General features: G+C 41.1%; 1 protein-coding gene across 3 annotated transcripts; it reads right to left on the bottom strand.

The window, feature by feature from the left end:
* Positions 1-3,404: 3,404 nt before the first annotated feature.
* On the bottom strand, positions 3,405-19,915 carry caprin1b (cell cycle associated protein 1b). 3 transcript variants are annotated; one of them, XM_056281721.1, is made up of 18 exons: positions 19,791-19,915; positions 19,008-19,172; positions 18,761-18,823; positions 18,576-18,662; positions 18,247-18,485; positions 18,071-18,153; positions 12,422-12,568; positions 12,289-12,341; positions 12,108-12,191; positions 11,694-11,864; positions 10,472-10,580; positions 8,354-8,412; positions 5,938-6,030; positions 5,167-5,313; positions 4,677-4,830; positions 4,292-4,471; positions 4,077-4,183; positions 3,405-3,976 (listed from the first exon to the last, which is right to left on the bottom strand). In XM_056281721.1, exons 2-18 carry the CDS (start codon positions 19,170-19,172, stop codon positions 3,890-3,892), a joined length of 2,028 nt encoding a protein of 675 aa, XP_056137696.1. In that variant the 5' UTR covers positions 19,791-19,915; the 3' UTR covers positions 3,405-3,889. The 3 variants fall into 3 exon arrangements, with proteins under 3 accessions (XP_056137696.1, XP_056137695.1, XP_056137697.1); XM_056281720.1 differs by having other exon boundaries at positions 19,008-19,203; positions 19,791-19,906; XM_056281722.1 differs by having other exon boundaries at positions 4,292-4,468; positions 19,008-19,203; positions 19,791-19,906.
* Positions 19,916-21,508: the final 1,593 nt, after the last annotated feature.

Raw genomic sequence — 21,508 nt, 5'->3', positions numbered from 1 at the left:
CCTCCCCCGGTCCTACGTCCCCAAGGATCTGCCATCGGCGAGGTACGTCTTCATTAGGCACGACAGCCATCGGTCCCCGCTGCAGCCCCCATACGACGGGCCCTTCCGCATCCTGGAGGCGGGGGATAAGAACTTTGTGGTGGACATGGGGGGCAGGCCGGAGCGGGTCGCTATAGACCGTCTCAAGCCCACTCACTTGGACATTGGGGAGCCAATGCAATTGGCCCTACCCCCGCGGCGGGGATGCCCTCCTAGGTCAGCCCCGGCACCTGCCTCTGTTCCTGCTTCGGCCCCGCCTATGGCCCGGGTTTCGGCCCCATCTGTTTCCCCTCCTGTGAAGCGCAGCCGTTATGGCCGCAGGGTCCGCCCCCCGACTCGTCACTTGTTTTCCCCGTGACTTTGCACTATGTCATTGACTGTTCTGTTGTAGAATCTATTTTTATGTTCATGACTTGCACTTTTGCTGTTTTGCATTGTTTTGTGTAGGTGAATTCTGGGGGGGCCTGTGTGGTGACCCACATCTATATAACTAGAGACATTCACCTAAGAGGACAGTGTACCTTTAAGGGAAGAGGCGAGGGGTCAGATAAGGCACTTCCGCTTCCGGTACACAGTTCAGTGTCGTTGTCGAACGTATGACATGCAAAGTTGGAGCTAGTAAACTACCTCGACTACGTCTACTCTCACGTCTCCAGTCTCGTTGTTTTCTAACTCCTCAGTCCGTGTCCTTCACAGTGAGAGCACTGTAGATCTTGATCCTGTGTGAGTGCAACAGTTGCTGAGGGCTCGCCACGACCTCTTCAGCTTCTTCTTGAACATGAGCTCTGTTTTCCAGAGCTCCACCTGCTGATTTTGCAGCTGGGTGTTCACGACTGGTTTGAAACCAAGGCTGTATTTCAGATGCCCTGCTCACCTCTCTGTCAGCATAAGGCAGCCCTTCAACTGCAAGCGCTGGTCGCACACAAGTTTTAAATTTATGATGCTCTGTGTCAGTGCATTCAGTAAAATGAAATGGAAGTCAAATTAAATCATTCAGCCCGCCCCAACTGTTTAAACACCACCCAATACTGAAATGCAATACTACCAACACGGCAGAAGTTGATTACTTGTGCTGTTTCTTGAAATTAAAAGGTGCTCATACTGCTTTAAGCTCTTTCACTTGTCGGCATCAATCTGATGGATTTGTCTGATTTAATTATATTAATATTATATAAACATAATCTCACCCGTCTCAGCCTTAGGGTGAGGAGCTCGGACATCCGGAGAGAGCTCGGAGTAGAGCTGTTGCTCCGGCTTCGTGTCGAAAGGAGCCAGTTGAGGTGGTTTGGGCATCTGATTAAGATGCCCCCTGGGCACCTTCCTTTGGAGGTTTACCGGGCACGGCCAACTGGGGGGAGAGCCCGGGGTAGACCCAGAAGTCGCTGGAGGGACTACATGTCCAATCTGGCCTGGGAACGCCTTGGGATCCCTCGGGAGGAACTGGAGGGCATTGCTGGGGGGAGGGACGTTTGGAGTGCCCTACTTAGCTTGCTGCCACTGCGACCCGACTCCGGAGAAGCAGCTGAAGATGAATGAATGAAAAAAATGAATGAATAAACATAATCTAGCTCAAAAATATCCTGCACAACGAATAATCAGAAGTCAGTCCTGATGTGGTATTCTGTCAGTAGAACTATCAAATGGGATAACAACCCGTATAATGAGCGGTGAACTTTTATTGATAAGAGATCCAACACGTTCTTTAAAAAAAAAAAGTACATTCATTCTAAGATAGAAATGTTATGCACAGTGTGTTCTAGCCTTTGCCTGCAGCCACCGCTGCCTTTTTTAGCTTTGTGTTCATGGGGCAAGTATGTGGACATTCCTGCCATTCGAGCGCACACACACACACGTGTGTGTGTGTGTGTGTGTGTGTATTCCACATTTATGAACTACATATAAACTATCCATTCTTCCCTTTTTGAATTTAGGCTTCTTAATATCTTGTACATTGACAGCATGCATTTGTCTTTATCACATCATGCTTTACACAACATGTTTAGATCTCAATTGTAATAGAGCAATTTATTAGCATGTTAAAACAGGAAAAGCTCAATACTAAGCTATATGTTTATTCCTCAGTAGGAAGATATTACAGTGGAATACTACCATAATTAAGTACCTTGAAATATGTTGAAATCCATCTTAGTCCTGCATCAGGGTTGCGTCACCAAAGCTGCCACAGAAATCCTGGCCATGGCTTTAAAGACAGAATCTCCTTAAACCATAGGTTCAACTTTTTTAACCCAGACCCCATTAAAATGTTCTGGGGCATCATTAAGGTTTGTACATACAAACATTTCACTAATCACTCCAGCCTTGAGAAACTTGCCACTTGGTGAATCTTCTTGCTGGGTTTCAACAAAGTTCAGTGAGCCAATCGTTTTAAGCCTTCTAAAAACCATGATATAGCTCCTTTCCTAAAAGGGAAGATCATTATTTGAAAGCTGGTCTTCTGGCAACCTAAGGCAGGTAATATATGACGTGAAAAGGTCTAGTCTGAACACAACTGTAGCATGAGAGCTGACCTGACTAGATGGCTTTATTTCCTACCTGCACATCATTCTGGTCTGACTGTGCGGCAGTCTGTTGTGAACAGGGCGGCGTTCCTCTTCAAACTGATCGTCCTGTGGCAGGACAGCATGCTGGAAGCACACTAAAGGAAAAGGATGAGGTTGACAGATCTGGCAGCTCAGTTCAACCAGGCAGAGTAGAGCTCCAAGATCTCGTAGCTGTAGTTAAGGAGGTAGGACAGGAGCTGGGAAAACACACTAAAGGATCCTCGGGCCACCATCAGAGGGTTTCAGGACTTGCCACAACAAGGAAATATTTCAAGGTTTATGGGGGTAAAATCTCAAGGATATGTGGTCCCTAGCTGATGACCTTGCAACTCGATTTTTTGCCCCATTAGAGGTGCTGTAAGAAATAATGCACTGTGTGGAGTCAACCAACTCACTAACTCTAAACCTAAGCTAAGAATACGCCTGTCAACCTTTACAACCTAAAAGGCTAGTTCACATTGTCTAGCAAGTTCAGATCAAGCTATATTGCAAGAAAAGACATACACCATCAAACAAATGATAGCTTTTGTTGATTTTTGTTGTAGGGCTCAATTTAGTTTGATAAATCAGACCTCCCTTTTCAATTCTTCAGTTGCTCCCACTTGTGTTTTCCACAGAGCTAAGTATGGCTTTGCAGCCTCACACACAGCGCTGCTTTCCAGGAACCTTTGAAGGGACATTAAGTCCCTTGTGCCCGTCCCTTCCACCTCTTAAATGTTTTGCCACCATCCCTTCAGCGCAGTATACAACTGTTAAGTTGGTCTAAAATTGAACAAAACTCAATGTCCAAACCAAGGGTTTGCAACACATCTTTATTGAAACAATTAGAGCAACATCAATTTACAAATGATGAAATGAATGAATGTCCATCAAATGATTTTCTGAACCAAAATCAAAAATGAAAATCTTTAAAAAAAAACAAAAAAAAAAAACAAAGAGGGCTAAGAAAGGAAAAATACTCCCATGAATCGGACCAACAGTGGCAGGTGTCATTTCATTTTATACAAAATAACTTAATGAAATTGTTCAAGTTTGCAGGAATATCTAAACTCAGGCTTGCTTAGAACCATGAATGGATTTACAGCTTAGCTTGTGTTTAGACAAAACATGATTAATATTCTTAAACATCAAAGCATGTACACTTTGATTAAAGAGTCAAGAAAAATACCACTGATGGGAAAAAAAAGAGAAAAAGAACATAAGTTAGCTGGGGCAAATGCATTGTTAATTTGAGAATTTTCAGTGTGGTGCAAGTAAGTCAGTCAGTCACAGTCAATATAAAAGGCCTTTCAGGAACGCATTGCCTGAGTATTGCCTCGAGACATTCCTCTAAGTCCCTGGCCAGCTCCTCGCTTGTAGTTCTGTTGGTAACCATCCTTAGGAAACAAACATTGAAGAGGGTTTTAGACACTACTTCAACGGATACCAATGCTCATTAGGAGCAGAGACAGTGAAGTCTGAGTGCTTCTTTCTTACCCGCTGGTAATTCCCATTTGAGAAATCCCGAGGTGTGTTAAACTGGGTCTGTCCATATCCCGAGTTTGGAGTGTTAGTGAAAGGAGGGCGATAACCATCATAACCACCTAAAAATTGGAAGGATTTAAATATACAATGCAATTGTTAAAAGATTATATTGAAACTTAATATAAATGGAAGGATTCCATTTGTGACAGTCAGTGAAGACAGATTACCTCTGAACCCATTAGATGAGCCTCTGTAACCATTCATCATGCCCCTGGCATTACGGGGCCCGCCGCGGGAAATGCTTCTGCTATTGTAGAAGGACTGGGACTGCCGCCCAAAGCCTGGGCCCTGCTGTGTTGGTTGCTGAAGGCTTCCTGATTGGTCTTGGGAATGGTAAGCACCAACTGCTAAAAGACATTAGGGTGGGTTCAGTACAATTGGGGCAAATTAGTTTTCTCAGATAAAATTCAAATAAACAGAATGCAAACCTTACACAGAGTGGTGCAGTATCAAATCACAGATTGCCACCCCTATATCACACATCACAGTACAGCATCTCTCAGGAAGTAATGAATGAGTGAATTATTGTATCAATCAGCAAGTTCTGCTCACCAGACTGCAGTTGTTCAGACTGCATCTCTGTCTGCTCCACAGGATGCTGAGACTGGCTACCAAAGCCCTGGCTGAAGCTGTTCTGATATTGGCTGGCTTGGCTCAAGGCCTCTGCCTCACTGGCTGGTGGGACTGGGGCGTTGAGGTTGAACACCTGAGGGGTGAATAAGGGCCATATTATCTAAAAAAAACTGAAACCAGAGAACAGGTCACAGACTCATCAGAAGTTAATGATACTTTCTGTATGCAGCCACGTTGCTAAAAAAGCCATATAATCTCAGTACAATCAGAGCACTTTTGAGGACTTCTCATTCTAACAGAAATGACAGCAGTTTATGGATTTTATATTTAGTCAATTGACAAATGCTTGGGAGTCTTGAACTGAAAAATATAAGGCTAAAAAGTTGTTTCTTAACAAAATTATTCTTAGAGACAGTAATTGGATTGTAGTAGCAGAATTAAAAAAGACTTGCTATCACAATGTCCTTACTGTCTGCATTGACTGGAATGGTGCTGCATTGACGTTGATGCCGCTGCTGTGAGGTGTTTTGGAGACTGGCTGGAAAACTTGGGTCTGAGGCACAGGGGGTAGAGCTGTGGAGGCCGGAGGCTGCTCTGATGACAAGCTAATGGAAGTCTAGCAAAGAGTCCAAAAAGCATTCTTAGACAACCAAATATTCATATTCAGTTTAAATTATGTGTACAAGTTATATTTAGCTTATATATACTTATGTAAGCTTATAAAACATTTAGCTAATATTTCATATGTGCCAAAGGTTTAACTTTGAAAATTTCAAACGTTAAATTTTTTTCTGGGAAGCAGGTCTTCTACCATTTTGTTTAGGACCAACACTTTTTCTGCAGTATGTTTTAAGAGTTGGGTTGATAATTTATATTAAGTCAGCAAATAACATCTAGGCTAAATGATTTGTACCTTGTTTAAAAATCAGTCAGTGGCTACAGAATATTCTTCACAAGAACGAATGGGACATTATAGGTATGACAGTTGGCCCACAACTGTATTGAATTAGGATGACAAAATTATTCCTATATTTTCCCAAACTTTACAGACCTGCACAGAATCCCTGAAACAGCTCTTAAGATCTTTTTTTTCAGAGGTGACCAAAAGTTTCAAATAACTTTGGCCCTGGCAATGAATATAAGGATTAATTTGATGTCATGTTGAGAGTAGGCACCATAACAGTGGCTCAAGTAGCTATGTGACACGCCTACAAAAAAAGTTTGGGTGCAAACAATTTACCTGGATGGGGTCGATGGGCTCTGTTGGTGGTCGAGAATCGGGTGTGTGCGAGTTCTGATACAAGGGTGGTGGTGTTGGGGAGACAATAGGGCCCTGAAAACATGAGTATAACATAAAAAAATTCTCATTTACATTAAAAAAGATTAAAAAAAATCGAAATCAACTATATAACCAAGTAACACTATTTGGCATCACAACTGATGATATTACAGCAGGTGTAACGATAACGGCTTCAAATCAAACCAAGATGGAAACATCACACTGTAAACATTTGAAAACTATTCTTTCTAAACAATCAGAGTCAGTGTTTTTAATCTACAAGCTATGTGTTTGTACACTTGCATGTCATGTATTGCGCACAATGCCAAAAGAGCAATAGAAGGAGGAATACAAAGAACCGAAGAGTTGATTCATTTTGAGAAAAAGTAAGCAAGAACTAAAATACAAGAATCATTTCTTTGTTAAAATGTGCTTTCACGTGTAATTCCTCCCACTTATCTCACACAGTCAGCTAACAATCAGTAAATAAATTGACTACACTATACACTTGAGTCAAATAAAGGCAAATCCTTGGGGAGAACCTGTTTCAGTCAGCAAGATTCTGCATTTAGGGTTGAGATTTATGTTCCAATAGGACAATAAACCAAAGTACACAGCAAAAACTGCTGAACAACTGCTTAAAAATCATAACATTCTGTTAATATTCTGGAATTGTCCAGCCAAAGCCTAAATTTAAACCCCACTATAAAACTGTGATGACAAAGAAATGGTTTTCCACTGCCTCTTGCCTCCATACAATCTCGCAGATTTGGAACAAATTTGCATGGAGGAAATTCTAAATCCTAATTCTGCAAACCTCATACAGACAAACCCAATAAGACTCAGCTGTAAGTGCTGTCAAAAGCCTGTCTACAAAGTATTTACTCTGAAGGGTGAATACTTTTTCATATATATAAAAAAAAAACAAACAAACTCCCGAATATACAAAATCTGTATTCATAAATGCATTGACTTGTTTTTGTGAAGTAAGAAAAAGCTATTCCAATGCATTACAATGTGGAGATGTAGCAGGAACAAAATGTGAAAAAGTTCGGGGGGGGGGGGGCGTTCTCAAGGCACTGCACTTTCTTATTTCTAGTATTTTCTCTTTGGATCTTAGCAAATCCATTTAAACTTTAAAATGTCCAGATAGTTTAGGAGTTGTGTTGATGTAATTAAAATCTTGAAATTCAGTAATATTAAACAGTTATGTAGGGCAGGATGTTAAGTTGTGCAAGGAGATTGTCACATCACTGTCTGTTCACAGGTTTCTATGAACTACATTCCGGTTAATATTGCATGACCTGTTGTGATGCACCGAAGAAACCTCCCAGTATAGCCTGGCAACTACCTTATAACCACCTACCAATGCTAGTAAACCCCCATCAAATGCTTAGAAAGCTCTAAGCAACCACTTAGAAACCAATATTAAACATCAAGAAAATTTTAACTAGTAAGTAAACCCTAAGCAACTGCCTGGTAATGCCATAGCAGAGGATGTACTTTCTCTGCCAGCTCAAGAAATTCAACCTGCCTCATCACTTGCTGATTCAGTTTTATACTGGAATAATTCAGTCTGTCCTCTGCACATCCATCACTGTCTGGTTTGGATCTGCCACCAAACAGGACAGGGACAGACTACAATGGAGTTAAGTCTGCAGAAAAAATCATTGGTGCCAACCTGCCCTCCATTCAGGACTTACACACTTCCAGACTCAAGACACAGGCAGACCCATCACACCCTGGTCACAACCCGTTCCAACATCTCCCCTCTTGTAGGTGCTACAGAGCACTCTACCCCAAAACAACCAGATATATAAACAGTTTCTTTGCGTGGGCTGTTATTCCAATGCATGCTTAACACTGTCAAATAAATCCACCATATATAGTACATTGTACATATACTGGTACACTCTGTCATGTACATCTACCTCAGGTATGTATGTAAGTAACCTGCTACCATCTATTTCAGCATCTCTGACATAGTCTCTGCACCATGTCACCTCTTATTTTGCCTGTATAGTCAATCCTTGTGTATATATCTGAAGACTGTCATATTGTAGTGTTATTCTATGTTAAGTACACAGAGAGCCACGAAACCAGAGTCAAATTCCACGTATGTGCAAACCTACATGGTCAATAAACATGATTCTGATTCTGATCATCCAGTAACCACCTAAAAACCACCTGTTAACAAACAGAAATCGCTTGGCATCTTATTAGCCACCACAAAGTATCCGCCCACCAACTGTGACAGATCACCTAGCAGCCACTGGTCATGCTAGGCAACCAACAGCCCTTGAGTTAACACCTTACCAACATTTTCAGCTATCCAGGAAATGCACTTTCTGGTTTTTATCCATGTTTGAGTACTCACTTGGGTGGGCTCAGGTTGGACAGGAACAGTGGGCTGTGATAGGCAGGACTCAGGATGAACTGACAAGAAAGATGAACAACACTCTTATAAACACATTTCAGTCTTGAAAATATACATTATACTAGAAGAACCCCGCTACAATGTAGCGGTTTGGTTATCCACCCGTCTAAATCTCCCTCCTCTTCATCCTGTTAGCTAACCACCTTCCCCCTGCCCCTAACCCCCCCCACTCCAACTCCCTCCCCCCAAATGCTCAGAATCATCTGAAATGCCGAGAAAAGTGGTTTTTAGCCATTTTTAGAAAAATGCATATTTTGCATATTTATGCATAATTTTAATTTTCTAGTCCGCGGTGGCGTAGCGGTCTAAGCATCGGCTTGGTGTCGATGCAGTTGCCCACTGGGGACTGGGGTTCGCGCCCCGGTCTCGTCAGATCCGACTATGGCCGGACTCGATGAAGCAGCAATCATTGGCAACGCTGTCTTCGGGGGGGGGGGGGGGGCGGAGTCGGCTTGTGTTCGTCATGTGAATGCGTCTCTGTGTGTGTCGGAAAAACAGTGGTTCGGCTTGGATTCGCCTTGTCACGAAAGTGGGGAGGCGTCTCCTTCGAGACTGCCGGCCGGAGAGATGCAGTTGGCGAACGCATGCAATACGAGGGTGGGTGTTTGAATTAAAATAGGGATCAATTGGCCACTAAATTGGGAGAAAAAAGGGAAAAATCAGAAATAAATTAAAAAAAAATTTTTTTTTAAATTTTCTGGGATTTTTCCCTTACTCTCTGAGACAATACCTACCACCTCTAAAAAGAATTAGGATCATAAGTGCATTTTTGCAAAAATGCATATTTTGCATAATGCCAAAACATTTCCAAGTCCCAGAAATTTTTTTTTATATAGGTGAAAAAATCAAAGATGCTGAGAATCATCTGAAATGCAGAGAAAAGTGATTTTTAGCCATTTTTAGAAAAACGCATATTTTGCATATTTATGCATAATTATCTACTCATATTTTCGTAATGTGTGTGTGTGGTGTTAGTGTGTGTGTGTGTTAGTTAGTGTAGATAGCGGGACCGAAAACTAAAGCACTTATGATCCTAATTCTTTTTGGAGGTGGTAGGTATTGTCTCAGAGAGTAAGGGAAAAATCCCAAAAAATTAAAATTATGCATAATTATGCAAAATATGCATTTTTCTAAAAATGGCTAAAAACCACTTTTCTCAGCATTTCAGATGATTCTGAGCATTTTTGATTTTTTCACCTGTACAACATTTTTTTTCTGGGACTTAGAAATGTTTTGGCATTGTGCAAAATATATGCATTTTTGAAAAAATGCACTTATGATCCTAATTTTTTTTGGAGGTGGTAGGTATTGTTCCAGAGGACCAGAAAAATAACAGAAAATTAAAATAATTATGCATAATTATGCAAAATATGCATTTTCTAAAAATGGCTAAAAACCACTTTTCTCGGCATTTCAGATGATTCTGAGCATTTGGGGGAGGGAGTTTGAGTGGGGGGGGGGTTTAGGGGCAGGGGGAAGGCGGTTAGCTGGCAGGATGAAGAGGAGGGAGATTTAGACGGGTGGATAACCAAACCGCTACATTGTAGCGGGGTTCTTCTAGTTATAATTATATTTTAATGTTCTTCTATTTTTCTGGTCCTCTGGAACAATACCTACCACCTCCAAAAAAAATTAGGATCATAAGTGCATTTTTGCAAAAATGCATATATTTTGCATAAAACCAAAATATTTCTAAGTCCCTGAAATTTTTTTTTATATAGGTGAAAAAAAATCAAAGATGCTCAGAATCATCTGAAATGCCGAGAAAAGTGTTTTTTTTAGCCATTTTTAGAAAAATGCATATTTTGCATATTTATGCATAATTATGCATAATTTTAATTTTCTGGGATTTCCCCCTTACTCTCTGAGACAATACCTACCACCTCCAAAAAGAATTTGGATCATAAATGCTTTAGTTTTCGGTCCCGCTATCTACACTAACTAACACACACACACACTAACGCCACACACACACACATTATGAAAATATATGAGTAGATGACATTAACATATTAAACTTCCACATGAATATTTCAAAGTTAAATCTATGAAACTTACCAGAAGGACAAACCATTTGAGGCAAGTCCATGTTCTGGGCTGGTTTCATTGGCTGGGCTGATACAATAGCTGGATCAATGGGCGGTCCCTCAAAGTCAAGCATTGAGTCCTGTAAAAAGAGGCAGTTTGCATAGAGTACTGACTGTATAGGTTTTTTTTGAGGTTACATGATACATGCACATATCCGGGGGCAGAAATCTGTACTGGAGTGCACTTGAATGATCTGGGAAAACCCAAGTCATAACATTATTCATTTTTTCTTCCCAATCAATTGTAAAAATAGATGAAATTCATTGCAACTTCACTCTTGCCTCAATAACATTGTCGTATTTTGTGGTGGGCTGCCAGAATAGAAGAGCAAAGGAAGAAAACCTTCAGTTTTGTTTTTCTACAATTTATGTACACGTACCCAGCCATACGTATACAGTCTGAAGTTATATTGTAGTTAGGATGTAGTTATTTTTCCTGACAATTACTCAAGCTTCGGAAAGGTTTGACTTGCAGCCTTGTTGCTAGCTACGAAGAAAACTGAAGGACAACATGCAATATTCAGATATACGCATCTTACCTCCAAGACATAGCCACTCTACATAATTATGCACACCCATTCATTTGTGAACCCCAAGATTATCTTTGGTGTACACACTTGACCTCTCAATCAAGTATGTGTGTATGTAAGGCCACTGGATGCTATGCAAGCTAGCTCATTTGACCCATCAGTTTGTGCACAGGGATCAAGAACTTTCAAGCTGTTGCTCAGCACTATTTTTTCGTTTAGGTAACCCTTATGATTCTTAGATTCCAGCAATAGAGCATAGTCCCATAATCTTGAGGGATCTGTCATCTTAGAAGTTAGCCAGCTGGCACTGCACCTCACACACTTTAGAACAGTGCTAAGTGATTAACATGGGTCATGGAGGGGCAGGTGTATACGGATTGTCATTCTAACCCAACAATATACCAACTGATTTCCCTGACTGGTCCTCTGCCCTGTCTGGTAAAGGTGTGGGTAATCAGTGAAATCAGCTGGTGGAGTGTTGGACCGGAAAAAAAACAAACAAAAAAAACAAAACAAAACTGAATGCACATGACCCTTCATAGCATATGATTGAGTATCACTGCTCTAGATACATTCTGTATCCAATTTTTGCGTGATATCACCATTGATTACTAACTGTAAAATGTTCTGTACCCCGGAGTCCAATCTTGCGCAATTCCTCACCTGCATGAAGTTGTATGTTCCCTGCATCTGTGCCATTAAGTCTTGCACAGCCTGCTTCCTGACCATGGGATCAGTGGTTGTTACCGGAGTGGCCATGGTCATTGGGTGGGTCTCTAGCGTGACAGGGGGAGGGGTCGATTGCACAGGTTGTGGCTGCCTGGCACCAACTGCCTAGGGAGAGAATGAGCATGAGAGAGTGACGGAGTGTATGATAGAACACAAAAGAATTGGAGTTGAAGTAAATGAAATAGTTTCAGGGTACTATAATTTACGACAGCATTACAAGACCCAAAAAAACATGATAAACACTCAACTGGGAGGTTAGGAGTAAAATGGGATTTTATTTCTCAATAAGATAGAAACCCTGATAACAAGCAAAGTGACGTAAATTAAAAAGACATCCGTTCAGTATACCTCTGCTTCACCAGGCCACTCCTCACCCTGCTCCTTCTTACTTATGCTGTATGTGCTTCCTGGAATGAACTGTCTGTTTACAAACTAGAGAAAACGGGTTGCTCGTCACATATCTGCACAATTCTTGAATTAGACAAGAAAGCCCAATGACTGCTAATGGACAGAGTGGAACTCATCTCACCTCTGTAGCTTCCACCTCAATGGGCTCTGTGTACTCCTCGATTATTTCAGTTTCTGCGAAGAGAAAGCAGAGTTAGGAGATTGAAATGCTGAAATCTCCATGTGTGTCAGATTTCCTAAGAATGATGAATAACCTGGATCAACAGTCTGCTTTTCTGCCTCCGATGACTCAACTACAACTGGTGGCTCTTCCTCATCACATACTCCATTCTGGTGAGTTGGAACCCTGTCGAAGTAGCCGCTTAGCAAGATCTGGTCCAAAGTCTCTTTCAGTGCCTTGTCTGGGAGAGGAATAATACAGCTATAATAAAATGACAGCCTATATCACTTTGGTTAACATCCAGTCATAGTCACTGTAACAAGACCACTGTAACAATAATGATGTCAAATTACCTAAGAATTATCAAATGCCATCAAGTAATAAACTGGTTTTGTCTTTAGTCTCAGCTGTTTGATTCATTCTGTGAGGTTAGTGTTCATAAACAGATAAGCATAAATGAGAATTTTTGTACTAAGGGAACAAAGTGGTTTACACCCCCAAAAATGCTACGAACACACAGCTTCAAGGGGTATTGCCTGGCAGTCAGAAATAATTTTCACATGTGAATATCTAAAAAACTACAGAAACGCACAAAACAATGCTGCAATTACTAGTATCCACAGTTGTCAGTATGTTAAACAAAAGCAACAATCTTAAAAAAATTAGTCCTATGCTTGAGAACCATATTAGCTAGGTTTTGCCACAGATTAAAAGCAGAATCTAAATGTTAATCATCATGTGCCAGTAAAACATTAAATTAGAACTACCTGCCAATTTGGCAGGGTTTTTCTCATGGTAATACTTGATTAAATGAGCCAGTCAGAATTGACCCAAGTAATGGCATCACCCAAGGGCTCCAGTGAAAACAACCAATCTTTTTTGACCCATTATTTGCATAAGCCCACCACCAGATGACAAATTCTTTGTGAGCCAGTTGCAGTTAGTCTGTTCTCCATCAGGCAGCCATTTAAGGCAGTGAATAGGCTGAGTTTTGTCTCAAAAAGAACAAAAGAAAGATGACATAATTGCTGAAAACAGCCAGTTCTAATTCAAGGGAGAAAAAACAGGCACAAAAACAAATGAATGACCAAAACTGGGCATTTTTTTTTTAAAGTAACTGCACCATTGATTTTTTAAGTGCCTGGAAATAGTATAAAATTTATGTAAAAAGAGGCCTTTAGTGACTTTAAAGTCAAAGCCCCAGAGACTTTGATTTATGTTTGAGTTACTGACAAGAAAGGGCTCTGAGCCCTTTCTTGTTTGCAATGGTGATGGACAAGTTGACGAACAAGATCAGGCAGGTTTCTCCGTGGACTATGATGTTTGCGGATGACACTGTGATCTGATCTGTAGCGCGAATAGGGTGCAGGTTGAGGAGAACCTGGAGAGGTGGAGGTATGCATTGGAGAAAAGAGAAATGAAAGTCAGTAGGCGCAAGACGGAATACCAATGCGTGAATGAGGGAGGACATTGGAATGGTGAGGATGATAGGAGTAGAGATGACGAAGAAATACTTAGGGGTCAATTGTCCAAAGTAACGGGAAGTGCAGAAGAGAGGTGAAGAAGAAAGTGCAGGCAGGGTGGAGTGGGTGGAGAAGAGTGTCAGGTGTGATCTGTGACAAAAGGGCACCAGCAAGAGCTAAAGGGAAGATTTACAAGATGGTTGTGAGACCAGCGATGTTATCTGTTTGGAGACAGTGGCACTGATGAAAAGACCGGAGATGGAGCTGGAGGTGGCAGAGTTGAAGATGTTAAGATTTTCATTGGGAGTGACGAAGGACAGGATTAGGAACGAATATATTAAGGGACAGCTCAGGTTGGACGGTTTGGAGACAAAGCAAGAGAGGTAAGATTGAGATGGCTTAGACATGTGTGGAGGAGAGATGCTGGGTATATTGGGAGAAGGACGCTAAATATGGAGCTGCCAGGGAAGAGGAAAAGAAGAAGGCCAAAGAGGTTTATGGATGTGGTGAGCGAGGACATGCAGGTGGCTGGTGTGACAGAGGAAAATGCAGAGGACAGGAAGAAATGGAAACGGATGATCCGTTGTGGTGACCCTAAATGGTCCCTTGAGTTACTGACACCTTTAGTAATATGTGATAACTACAGCTGGGTCTGAACCCTTCATATTCCAGCAATTCATTTCAAATTAGCAGTTACCTGTGTGGTTATTTCACCACATTCCCCAAAGAAGAGAAAAAAAGTTTTTTAGGGTTTTGAATTGAAGTTTCTGGTAAAGGTCTTGTACGAGTTTCTTCTGCCATATTTGTTTGTAAGCCATAGACAACTTTGCCTCATTCTCAAACTTGCCATGGCCTTCCTTCTTCTACAGTTGACTGCTATGCTACAAAATGCAAAGTGCAGTTTTATTTTCACAGCCTGGGTGCAAGAAGTATCAAAAGATAATTTATTTACATGAAGACCCTCAGGATTATAAAATGTAAGACAAAATATAAGCGGTGACCCAGATAACAATACTAGTGGACATAGGCCTCTGTCAAAAAAAAAAAAAAAAAAAAACTGAAATGCTTTGCACGTACCAGAGTTTTTAACAGTTAGTTTTACGATCATATCTACCCTTGCTGTGCTAATACACTAATAATAATAATAAATTTTAGTTGTATAGCACCTTTCATTGTCACAGACAATCTCAAAGTGCTTAACAGTACAGTGTGGCCACTATACACTTTGGAAAAATGGGGCTTTAAATTACACATACATGATATATAGGTGAACTCACAGAAAGTTAAATCAGTTCATCTGGACACTTTTATTGAGAGAAGCATTTCATCACTCATCTAAGTGACCTGTTCCGTCTCAACTGACTGCAGGTACCCCTACCCTTATAAACAATACAGGGGGGCATAACAACCAAAAACAATTGGTTTTTCTTTCCATAAACGTTGTGTCCAGATGAACTGACTCAACGGTCTGTGATTTTCTTACCTGGATTATTGCGCATGCATAATGAGGAATCAGGAACACTTTATTTCACTTCATGTACTTGCGTATATGAAAAACAAAATATCGTTTCACCCAGCCCACAGCAGTGCAACATGAAGACAAAAACACATATCCAAAGGCTACAAAAACACACATATTCAAACTAAACACATATTCAAACTAAACACATATCCAAACTAAACACATATATATATCCAAACTAAGCGACAAAAAAACCAAAATCATTGTCCAAGAGAACGAACGCCAGCCAGTATGACTGTCGGAACTGCAGGTCTGCATGGGCTAGCAGTTAGTTTAGCCTGCCCCGCCCCTAGGCTCCCCCAGCCGATCCAACGCCAGCTTTCCCAGCCAGACACCCTCGACACACCTCCCCGCACTCCACACGACGACACCAAAAACACAGTCAATGCTAGGCAAGGCTGCTGCCTGACCACCCTCGGTGTTATCGGAACTGCAGGTCTGCATGGGCTAGCAGTTAGCTTAGCCTGCCCTGCTTCCACGTCCTGTCAGACCGCCCTCGGTGTTTCCTCTTCAGTGGCAGCTTCGGGCAAGGCAGTGGTCCCTGGGCCCACAGGATGCAGCAGACCAAGCTCTCCCAGCCATCAAACGAAGACACAAACTTAGACACAGAATGGACACTGCATGGATGGTACTGGGTGAGGCTGCTGCAAACACGAGTTTGCGCTGCCATAAAGACATATTGGTGTGCTTAACGGTATCTGCCAAAAATAGCTTAAAAATATGATATTGGTTTCTAAACCGATATCAAAATTATGCCCAATAGGTTGCACCAATATGATGTTGCATTAATTATGTGCTGACATTGATGAAAGACATTGACAGAAAGACAGTTTGTGCTACAGTCTACATAGAAATATCTGCGTTTTGGATAGTAAAAAGATAAAATAAAATTCACTCGCTGCAACAGTGTGATGTTCAGCATTTTACAGGAAACCTTTAAGGAGACCTGTTGTAGAACAAATGTGAGAGCAAAGATGTTTGAAAACATCATCCCAAAATAAATGTTGCGTTTTCTCCATTTATGTTGAAATAAATTGTGTTCCTCTCCCTTAATCAATGCAGACGCTTGAAAACAAGTGTAGCGTTTAATAATAAATCAGGACAGGTCAACATGCACACCAATCATCACAGTATAATAATGGTGGTATCGCAGTGAAACAAAAAATATCGTTATCTGCTGAAATGACCATGGAGATGATCTGTTATCAGCGAAAATTTCATTATTTTGCATCCTTAGCTAAAGCAGTGCATTAAAAACGCTGATTTTCTGGTGTAAAGGGTGGGCAGCAGATTAGCTGAAATGCCCAGTGGTATTTTGTACTGCTGGTGTTGTCTTGTTTACTTACCAAAAGTCATTTTTAAAGAATGGAAAATATATGGTATTTCGGGAAGGACCACAGTCCTCTTACCAAGAATGTCAAATTTTTGTTCGATCAATGCATTTTTCAATGAATGGCCATAGGGATGTAAAGGGCTAACCGTACAGTCATTAGCTTGACTAACTTTTTCTAATAGTAGAAGAAATTACGAACTACTGTTACCAACTGAAAACTACTATGACCAACTGAACACTTGAACAACTTTTCAACTTTAATCCAACTGTATGTCATTTAAATTTAAAACCATGAGACCTGGAAAAATTATTTGCGCTGATACCATCAAAGAAAAGATTCTCATTTTAAGCAGACCTCTGAATATAAGCACTGTTGTTTACACAGTTGCTGTAAAACTCTGAATTGCTTTCCATGTCTGCCAAGGAATTTGGTAACATGTGTATGAACCATTTTTAAGTCATGATTAAATAAAATCTCTACAGTGGTTTTGATTTCTTGAATATTTACTACTTAGATTCCAAACAAAATTAAAATAACAGCTTGGAATTCTAAGCAGCAGAACAGTGAAAATACTGGCAAAAACATGCCATTATAATGGAAAAACTAGGTGACATCTCACTTGTAAATTGTTCAATGCATGTCAAACAATTTTCCTTTGCTGTCAATGCCTTAAACCTATAAGCCTGCCGCTGTCTAAATAAATAATCATGAGTCACCAACTGAGATCCCCTTGCTGAGGTGAAGGGGCTGGTGTTGTTACACTGAACTGGGTCACTGGTATCCTTATGTGGCTCTCAAGAGCTGGTCACTGGGACCATTGGCATCATGCCCAACAGCTGAGTCAGGATCAGCCAACAACGCTCAGACTCGGAGCAGATTGCAGTAGCCAGTGTGCAAGTCCCAAGGCCAGACGACTGAGAATGCAGCACTCCAATAACCCCAGAACCTGATTACTCATCTACTGTAGCAGCAATGCGCACATGCAGCACTAACACAGAATGATGGATCAACATAACATTAACAAAGTGCCATACTGCGCGAATATGTTCAGAATGCTTTAACAGGATAAATTACCATAAAGAAAGCTAATGAAAAAATACAAGGAAAGCTCAGTCCTTTGTTGCCTATCAAAGTTTTCAAAGCTACCCCAACTCTAACGTGTTTGGCTATATCCAGCACAACTTCTTACAGTTATAGCCAGCAGTTTTTTTCCCCAGGGAGTTTGGGAAGATGGTGAGGGCTGCATCACTGTTTCAGTTAATAGAAGCATTGACAGCCCATCACTTGTTGCTAAGTTTTCAGTTGTGAGTATATAGCAAATATATACTCAAAAAAGCACTGGTCTTGAATAAAGTGAAAATGGATCACACATTGCAACAATTTAGAGCCAAAGGACGAGATAAACCCTTGACAATTTGACTTACATGTTGTTCCTACTACAGCCTTGTCCCTCCCTTCCAGCAGGTCCCAGAGATGTGCAGATGCTACTTCATACTGGTCAGCCAACCTGCAGTAGAGATAACTTGAGAATCCATTCAAAAAAAAAAAAAAATCCTTTGCCTTAAAGTCAATCCAGATCATAATAATGCCTGAAACCAACCTGACATTTTGGTCACGATCTGGCCCAACTAGTTTGTAGAACTCATCTAACGCAGTGAGGTCTGCATCTGTGAGTAGCTGAGAGCCCCCTACTCCTTGCCTCAGCTCTTGTCGCACAGTCTCATCCCCGAGCCGGTCCAGAAGGAACTGCAGTTCCAAGATTGTTTTCAATCTCCTCTGTTCAGCCTCCTCTCGCTGCAGCTGCTCCCGCCGTGCAGTCTTTTTGACTGCTTTCTGGATCTGATAGGGACAAAAGGGACCAAATGAAGCATTATTAATAAAAGGTCACAGCAACATTTTAAAAGACCATAGTCACACAGTCATCTTTACATCTTGTCCCAGAACCAGAAAGCTTTTTTGCAACTCCCTGGCAAACTCCAAGTTATTGATGACTTCCTGGTATTTGGAAAGGGCCTCCTGCAGAGAGGAAAGAGACGTTAGAAAACTTTTTGTAATTTGCAAAATAACAGTATGAGTTATGGGATGTCACATCATGAGGGCTTAGGTGTACTCACCAGTTGGTCCTGGTTGAGACGTTCCCCTTTATTCTTCCTGCTTTGATAATCATCCAATTTGACCTTTGTTTAAAAAAAAATAAAGCCATTAAGCACATGGGCATACAATTTCAGCCCCTTAAACAGTCAGTGCTTCAGTTTTACTTTAGGTCTTTACCTATAGATTAACTCTGAGGGAAAACCTATTACTAAAGGGGATAATATATTGTGCCACAAGACAAAAAAAAAAAGCTATGACGATATTCACCTTTTTCTTTTCCATATTGCGAACTTTCTTTTCAATGACACCAAGCACCTGCTTCAAGACCTCGGACTGTCCACCAAGTGTAATCTGTCCCACTGACCCTGGAGCGGATCCCACATCTGGGCTGGTGGACTGCACTGTCCCATTACCGTTCATTGCTGAAGGCATCTGTAAGTCGAACAGATAAGGTTGACGGTTCCTAGTGTTAACGAAAGGAAGGAGATCAAATTATAATAATTTAAAAGTGACATAAAACATTCTCAGGATTTTGATTTTAAAAATATTCAGGGCCGAGATCAGATACTGGTATTCGTGCTGTTGATTTAAGTCTAGCTGAAAGACTTTAAACGCTGCCAAACAAAGCCTTACACTCTGATCACTCAGAACAACAAAAGAGCGAAATGGCACGATGCACTTAAACAAGCTAAGGTAGTCGATTAGCAATGTTCCTAGCATCAACCAGTTACCGATTTTCACACATCTCAAGACTAGACGAATCAGTTTCATAATTCAGAGTAGCCTGCAGTTTTGCTGCCAAACGGGCCCTGTATCAGCAGGAGCTATTACTGGATATTTGTACGAGATTAGTCGAGCGGCCAGTTAGCTTGCGTTGTCACAATCAGTTGCTAAAATGGTAATTGTCGCACTAGCGTTAGTGAGGCTAGCAAAATTAGCACAATCTCTTGATGTAGCATCTGCCGGGGTAGCTTTGCTTCTTGGTATAACGGCGTGTAGAAGGAGCAAAAGAGCACTATAGCGTTCATAAACAATTTCTGATATACCCACCTCTGTGTTATAAATCCACGAGGGCGCTTGCTAGCGAAATAAATCAGTCAGCCAAGTATTAATAGTGTATTGCTTTATTTTCTCTTTTACTCTAGTGTGGGATCCGCCCCGCCGGCCTCACCGACAACTGAGACTGTTTGAAAGGCAAAGAAACTCTTTATAAAGCGGAGGGGCCCTTTTCAGCTGTCAAAAAAAGTGCCTGGCTAAATTGAGCACAAACAATCATCTGAAATAAACTGAAATTATATTCATAACCATATTCCTGTTCTAAGTAACAAATGTGTATATATCATAATCTATTATCAAAAAAAATTACAAAACTCATGCATTTTCAAGTTGGGGTTTGTGGACTGGCAAAATGATGTGGAGCCCAGTAACGGAGAATCTGCAAAATCATTGGCATCGATTAGGCGAACTTACCTCATTCTATCAATATCCGTCTTCACAGCGCTTAATACTTTCGGCTATACCGGTGGCCTTGATGGACAGCAATGCCAGTGCTAACACTTGTATAGGCTACCATAGAGGCATAATGGCAACATTTCATGTACATGTTCATGTAGTGAAGCGTTTGAAAGTAGCATTACACTCAATGTTTTCATGGAGTCCTACAGCCTATTGGCTCATTTCCCTTTTCAAAACATGAAGTTGCAAGCTGTACGTTTAATTTCATATAGAATTTCTAACTTCTTAAATGGAAGGCTGTACCAAGTAATGATAACAATATTGAAAACAAAACATCACATTAAAAGTTTTCTTATCATTTATCTTTTTTAATTCTATTTTTTTATTATTTGTCAATTTCATCATTAATCCCAATGAAACAAATTATTATTATATGATAATGAGTATAACGATAAGAAAAAATGGCATTTAATGAATGACAGTTAAGGATATGTAATTATGGAAGGTTAAATGATTAACAAGTAGTTTATAAGTGCAAATGACCATGTACAAATACATGAATGGGGGGCATGGAGGGTTAATTGTACAACAGTCTTAACTGCTTGCGGGTATAAGCTGTCCCTGACCCTGTTGGTACATGAGTGAATGTTGAAGTACCAATTTATTGGACGGTAGAACGAGGAAAAATTTGTTACTGGTGTGACCAGAGTCGCTGAAAATTGACAGGGCTTTTTTTTCTTCTCCCAAACATCATCTGTAGTAGATCAGCAATCAAGAAAAATTTATTTGTCATTTCATCGTATGTACTACATTGTGGAGTTAGAAAACAACGAGACAGGAGACGTGAGAGTAGACGTAGTCGAGGTAGTTTACTAGCTCCAACTTTGCATGTCATACCTTCGACAACGACACTGAACTGTGTACCGGAAGCGGAAGTGCCTTATCTGACCCCTCGCCTCTTCCCTTAAAGGTACACTGTCCTCTTAGGTGAATGTCTCTAGTTATATAGATGTGCGTCACCACACAGGCCCCCCCAGAATTCACCTACACAAAACAATGCAAAACAGCAAAAGCGCAAGTCATGAACATAAAAATAGACCCTACAACAGAACAGTCAATGACATAGTGCCAAGTCACGGGGAAAACAAGTGACGAGTCGGGGGGCGGACCCTGCGGCCATAACGGCTGCGCTTCACAGGAGGGGAAACAGATGGGGCCGAAACCCGAGCCATAGGCGGGGCCGAAGCAGGAACAGAGGCAGGTGCCGGGGCCGACCTAGGAGGGCGTCCCTGCCGCGGGGGTAGGGCCAATTG

The sequence above is a fragment of the Lampris incognitus genome, chromosome 6, assembly GCF_029633865.1.
Source record: "Lampris incognitus isolate fLamInc1 chromosome 6, fLamInc1.hap2, whole genome shotgun sequence".
Taxonomy (NCBI): Eukaryota; Metazoa; Chordata; class Actinopteri; order Lampriformes; family Lampridae; genus Lampris; species Lampris incognitus.
The sequence above is the reverse complement of the archived record's forward strand: the minus strand, read 5'-3'. Positions and strand labels throughout refer to the sequence as shown.